Below are 6,587 nucleotides of genomic sequence, written 5' to 3'. Positions count from 1 at the left end.
ATAGCGATACAAAAAGTTTAAATGAGTCCATGTCACTCTGGTACATTGGCTATTACACTCCTTGCATACTAAACAGGAAAGGAAAAAGAAAAAAAGAGCCAAGACTAAAATATACATCCCTGCCCAATCACGGGTGTATTAAAATCCATACAAAAGGCCAGCGGCCAAAACAATAGCACCTCTGGAGGCAGAATTCAGAGTCCCGTCAAATCAGGAGCAGCACACGTCATTGTTCAGCGGGTGGAAGTCTGCCAGCTTTCCACGGGTTTTCTTGGCATCTTTCCCCCAAGTGCGTAACAACAGGGAGGCCTTGGCCTTTCATGAGCTGAGGAGCTGCAGCCATTTTAGAAGCACTGATATCTCTGTTCTAGATCAAGTGTGACAAAGGTTATAATCCAAACCCCTTTAAAGCCGGAGAGAGGGACACTGCAGGCTGCTATCTTCCATCAAGCCCATGATACTGAAGGCTCAGTAACGAGTGACTTTTAGAAGTTTGTTCAAACTAAACCCAAGAGAAACCAGCCACTTTGGCATTAAAGCAAATTCAACGCTTAGGGACCAGACCAGCTTGAATGGGTTTGTCCCTCAAGCCGCATATTTATGCGCAGAACACAGGTACAAGATAGCCAGTAACCAGCCATGTTCTCGTGCTGCCCCCACAAACATGACTTACCAGCCATCTTTCCCAACCACTATGTCAACTGTGGTACTGACCATTATCTGCTAGGATAGTGGGGCAGGAGTGTCTGGTTCTTTTCAGACAGTAGCCATTGGATGGTGGACAACTCTGAGCCAGGAATGACCAGTTACATCACTTCAAATACAGCCTAGAATGCAAAAAGCGTTTTACCCGCCATCTTTGGAGGGAGGAAATGAGCGGAGGCGGACAGGAGTTGCATACAGGTCTCTTATGGCTTATCACAACAAAAGCAGTATCTTAGCAGCTGTTTTGGACCATGGTGATGCGATTGTCAGACTCATTTAATTCACCCCATCCTGGCAAATCAGAACCCAGCAGATCCTGTCTTGCATTGGTTTCATGTTGCAACCTCAGTTGTTGACTTGAACACTTCTGCTTTGAGCTTCTTCGGGGGGGGGGGGGGGGGGGGGGGGGGGGGGAAAGAGGGTTGGGAAATGCATGTATAGTTTTTAAAAAGCTACATGCTTTGCACCAGAACCTGATGTTTTGGGCAAATAAGGCATGTGAGCCTCATTTCCTTATAGGAAACTCATTTTGAGCATTGTGAGATATGCTCAGGCATCCGTTTAAGAAGGCAGATTCTTTACCCAAGAGGCCTGATGGCTCCCATCCTCAAAGTCTATATGTAGGCACTTTTTGTCACCGTGGCTTTGCACAAACCCCGCAGGCTCCTGCTGTAGAAAATCCTTCTTAGTGCATGTAGGACTGGTCTAATTCTGTTCCAGTTCCTAAGGGAATTTCAAGCTAACTGGGGGACAGGGGGAAATAGTCAACATGCTAATAAAACACCACTCATGTTTTCATTAAAAATACAGCAGATATCTTTTGCTTCCTTTGCCCTGAAAAAAAAAGTCTCAAGGAGTTTTTTGGTTTTTTGTTTAAAAAAAAAAACTCATGCAGAACAACAAATCAATCCATGAGTTAGCTCCTTCAGATTTCCTTTTGCAAAGTTGCTTGAGCGGAGAGTAAAGCGTCATTCGTCTGTGTAGAAAGTGATCATCGAAACCCATGAAAACCTCAAGTCTGCATAGCATTCCTGACAATCCTGACACTGGCAGGGGAAGACAAAACATGCGCGTGCACACATACACACACAGTAGAACTAAAAAGCAACGTGACTTGAGAGAGAAGGATGGGTATAATGGCTTTACAACGCATCAAAAGACAATGTCAAATAAAAGCTTAAGAGTCCTCCCACCCCCCAGCTCTGTCAGTACAACTGGGGTACCTAGCTGAGACCTGCTCAGCCCAGCACGTGCCAGAAAGGATGCTGGGCAATTTGTCAAAACAGTTCACTTGTGACAGCCTTCAAAAGTATCATAGCAGTCACCCCTCTCAAGGCTTCAGACTGTTGCTGTCACGGGACCTACGGTTTGATCCCAACAGCTAACAACAATGCAATGTGCCAACTTTTGCCTCTGTTCCAGAGGTGAAGCAGTGAGCTGGCATGCCAGAGGAGCAAAAAAAAGTGTGGGGGGGTTCCTCTGCCAGAAAGCATCACATGGTAACAAACAGATTGGGTTCTTTAGCGAAGACTCTGTGGAGTTCACGATCTCTCTGCCTGTGTCTCTGTGCAGTCAGTGATGGGTCTTCACATGTGATGAGAGGGGACTGCCGCCTTGAAGAGTCCAGCCCCCTCTTTATTTTAAGATGATGTGGTAGCTATCATTGGTTTCAGCTGCAACAAAAGCAGAGCACCAGCAGATCAGTGAAAGCTTCTGAAATGTGTGTCATTTGACAGAGGAGTTCCTGAGCTTCCCAAAGAAAATTGTGGGAAGAAAGAAACAGAAAGAATGCGCACTGTTTTATTACAGTGCATTGAATAAAGCCAGTTACCTTTCATTGTGTCCAGAACAAAACACGATTCATCTTGAAAGTTCTGGATCATCTGAAAGAAGCCATGAAATCAGTTGAGTCCACCAGATCGCATTATATATATGACCTAGGCTGAATTTCATGTGCTCATTAGTCACTTGGTGGCAGGGCTTCTGCTGGACTGCTACAAGGGGCTGGAAGCTATACAGCCAATGTGTTAGTGCTTTGGGATACGTGGAATGAACCAACCATACATAATTTATTCCTCCCACCACCCTCCCGGAACAGGGATCAGAAGAACCAAACCAAGAGAATTAAAAAAAAAAAAATTAGGCACTATAGGGCAGCTAGTCTCCAATGGACAAATCCCTTCCAAAACCAACCATCTATTGCTGGAGTCATATGTCCCAGACATGCTACTTTTTCAGAGCATTGTTTGTTCTCCTGGGGCACTTACAGGAGATGTTTACTGCGCAGATAATTAGTCTATTATGCAGTTAATATCACATACCTACACATGTGCCCCTATGAGGCTGGAGTAAACTAATCAACTCCACAGTAGGATAGTGCTTGTAAATACAAGTACTATCCTGCTGCAGAGGGGTTTTTTTACCCTGCAGCAGCCCACATGTAGATGCCCCCCCGGCACACTGAGCTGGGCGGGGGGGTGAAGGGGGAAGTGGGAGGAGCAGCCCCAGGCTGGCAAGCTGACCCCCTGGGCCCCTTGCCAGCCAGAGCTGCTCCAACCCGGCTCACCATGCTGTGGTCCTGGGTGCACATTCAAATAGCATGCCCGTGAGCAATAAACTCTGGAACAATAAGCTTTAGGAGTTTATTCATGCGCATTAATTGCATGTGTAGATGCACCCCTGGAGACCTCGCTAGTCAATACAAGTGGCCTCAGACACCAACCAGTTCATGCCACTGATTGTGGTCATGGCAGGAGGCAGCCCCAGCTCTTCCCCTAAAAAAGCCTGTGCCATGAAGCAACAGATCCACATATTTCTTGTGCCATTTGCAAAGATGCAATGTGGCTAGCTAGCCTGCCCATACCAGCAGTTCTCAGATGCATGAGAAAGCAGGAGTTATCTGGACAGCACAGGAGCTTAAGACCAGAGAGAGCCCTCAGATTTCCCACTGCCTTCTCTACAGAGAGAAGTGCCTAGTTTCATATACATGTTGCTGGCTGTACCCAGCTCTCACTTATATCATGGCTCCTTCTCTTCTCCTGCACTGGAAAAGCCACTAAGGCACCTTTTGCACTGCTCAGCTACTATAAGGGTCTCTGACTGAGAATGAAGCTTCTTGGGCACTGCCAGACACACACGCATGCTAAGTAATTTACACTGTGTTTGTATTAAACAACACCAAGGTTAAGAACAGACACGCAGCTATCCTGGGGTAGCTCACACAAGACTACCTGCACCTTGATGCTGGCTGCTAGGGAAGTAGGGAATAGCCAGTTTGCCTTTGGTAAATGTCTACCCTGGAATCGGGTCCTGGGTATGACTGTAAAATGATCTGACTGAAGGGCCTGGTGGCAATGAGGTGGGGCTACTCATGGCAGGGTAGCTCCTATAAAATACCACAATGTTGCAATCCCCAAAATAAGGTGAGTATAGGGTGCCTCAAAACCCTAGTCCCCACTGCCTTGTGGATACGCTTTGGTCAAAGAAAGGCTAAGGGACATCACCATGACAGAAATGCATCCTTAGGCATGAGGCAGTCGGCAGCATTTTTTAGCTGCTGCTCTCTGGCAGAAGCTGCAGTCATCAAGGCACTAAATGTCTGGACTCGGTCTGGCCTTTGGATTCTGTCTCAGTGGTCTGAAGTGGGGGTCGTAGGTCTTGGGCAGCCTCCACTCCTCCACCATACTCTTAGCTAGGCATATGCATCTTTGGTCTTTGTGACTTGACCTCTTACATGCACACCATGATCTGAAGGATCTAAGATTGCCTAATACTACTATCCTGCAACAGCTGTGGACAAATAAAGCCTAAACTGAAAGAGTTTACATTAGTAGGCATTTTATCCAGATACTTCTGGAGCTAACTCCCCCATCTTGGGTGAAGTTACCTTGGTTTCAGGGGTTTGTGTAGTCCATCTGTTACTTGTTACATCATTTATGATGGCATAAATATCTGCCTATCCATACCACGTTTGAGTATCACACACAGCCTTTGATTCCATCTTTCAAAACATGTGGCACTGAGCAGCTCATGCCTTATACAAACAGGCAAAGAACTGGGATCTGTGAACCCCCGCTCCCTGCCCCAAGCCTTTTATCTCAGCCACAATGCTGATTTTGTAGCCTTGAGTGGCGTTTCTGCATCAGGAAAACAAGGACAGCTCCTCTCACTGGGTCAAGGCTGTAGAAAATTCTTGCCTTGAAAATAAGAAGTGGAATAAATGTCATCTGTAAGATGTGTGTGGAATGAGCCCCCACCAACGTCTGAACTTCTCAGCTACGGCAGAGGTACAGGGGCCTCCAAGTACTTCTTTGCAACGCTGGGAAGTGCCACAGCTCACTCCCTTACTCTTCACAAAAATCCTTTGCACTGGCTCCTGAAGGTAAAGTACGCAATTCAAACAAACCAAGTGACCACAACTCCAATGACCACCAACCAAGGCTGTTACCTCATTGCTGATCAGTACGTGTATCCCTGTTGGGCCTTGTTTGTAGATCTGGCTGATCTGTCGAGAGGAGATGCTGAAGAGCTGAGCTATTTTTTCTGTCAGTTCTGCTGCAGTCAGCTCTTCCAGATAAATAGCGTGGTAAACTGCACCAAGAGGGACAGGAGTGGTTACAAGCAGCTCCCAGTGCCTCTTCAGACAGGCCAAGCTGTCCTAATATGATGGCACATTCATGAAACGGGGTCCCAGGGTGCTTGGGACCATAAAAACATAGGACAAGATGGTCCCTGGTGCAAAGGCATTCCAGTTTAACAAGCAGAGGTCAAGTATGACAAGGCCATCCCTGGATATTTCCAGTCAGCCACAATGAAATCAAGGCACCTTGGGACCAGAGCCACCCCTGGGCACCCTGTGGGTATTACCAAACAAAGCCTAGGAGAGGAAGGGCAGCACCTGCTGACTTTGCAGCTTCCTCCCAGCACTGTGTGCGTTGGTGACAGCCGCTGGCTGCTTCAGAAATGTAGGTCAGTTGCTACATCCAAGCAGCAGCACTGGATTCTCACGGGAGCTATCGCTTATCAGCCCTACACAGGCATTGTGCCAGGAGTGGGATTCCGTAGCCACGAGCATGGCTGACATGGACAGAGCTATGGCAGGTCAGAGCTGAACCTCAGTTCAGCCCAGCTCAGCCTCCTACAAAGACAGGAGGACCAAACTCCCTGATGGCCCTCAAGCTGACATGACATTGACTTCACAGCACTGCTCCTCTGAGCCCTCCTGTCCCTGACTTGCTGGGGCGAGACAAGCCCCTGTCTGCAGCACACGACAAGGGCACGTTGTCTCCATCAAGAGCTCTTACCAAAGAACGTGACGCTGGCTGCCTCCCCATCCTCATGCTTCTGCTGCTGCTGCTGGTCCCGCACCTGCTGGGACTCCTGGCAGACGTAGATGGTCAGCCGCGGCCGCACCATCCTGCAGGCAGAGGGACATATGAATCCCAGTCTGGGCTGGCTAAGAACAGGTCTCTAACCTCCCCAGTGCCCTACTCCCTCTCCCCCCTGACAGGTGCCTCAATGCCCAAGGCTGGACACAGGCTCATCTTCGGGCAGAACTGAAGACGTCGTGACAGACTATACGTCACACAGCCAGTATGCAGGGGCAGGGTGTATTGGCACTGCACTGGAGGGTCCTGTTTGATCCTCTTGGAGGTTGGAGTATGGGGTTAACACAGAGACATCCCCAGCCCCTGGTTGCAATAGGCAACTGTGCAAGCATCATCAGTGTCTCCTGTAACCCTCTGTTACCAGGCAGCAGATTTCAAGTCAGTGCAAGATGACCGATGCCTGCCTACCCTCACCAATGAAGTTGAAACCACATTTTAGCATTATCTCGGCAGCCATCAGGGCTGGTACATTAACTCACTGGAATGTTCAGCACG

General features: G+C 48.2%; 1 protein-coding gene across 2 annotated transcripts in view; it reads right to left on the bottom strand.

Annotated features, from left to right (window-relative positions):
- Position 1: 1 nt before the first annotated feature.
- TFCP2 (transcription factor CP2) overlaps positions 2–6,587 on the bottom strand; it is a 30,743-nt gene continuing 24,157 nt past the window's right edge. For both annotated transcript variants that reach the window (XM_090054220.1, XM_090054221.1), the window contains exons 12-15: positions 6,009–6,121; positions 5,153–5,295; positions 2,537–2,588; positions 2–2,378 (exon numbers count right to left, since the gene is read on the bottom strand). In XM_090054220.1, the coding sequence (XP_089910346.1) occupies positions 2,341–2,378; positions 2,537–2,588; positions 5,153–5,295; positions 6,009–6,121 (346 nt within the window). In that variant the 3' untranslated portion in view covers positions 2–2,340. The remainder of the gene's footprint in view (positions 2,379–2,536; positions 2,589–5,152; positions 5,296–6,008; positions 6,122–6,587) is intronic.

The sequence above is a fragment of the Crocodylus siamensis genome, chromosome 6 (assembly GCF_052110815.1).
Source record: "Crocodylus siamensis isolate JL-2025a chromosome 6, ASM5211081v1, whole genome shotgun sequence".
Taxonomy (NCBI): domain Eukaryota; kingdom Metazoa; phylum Chordata; order Crocodylia; family Crocodylidae; genus Crocodylus; species Crocodylus siamensis.
The sequence above is the reverse complement of the archived record's forward strand: the minus strand, read 5'-3'. Positions and strand labels throughout refer to the sequence as shown.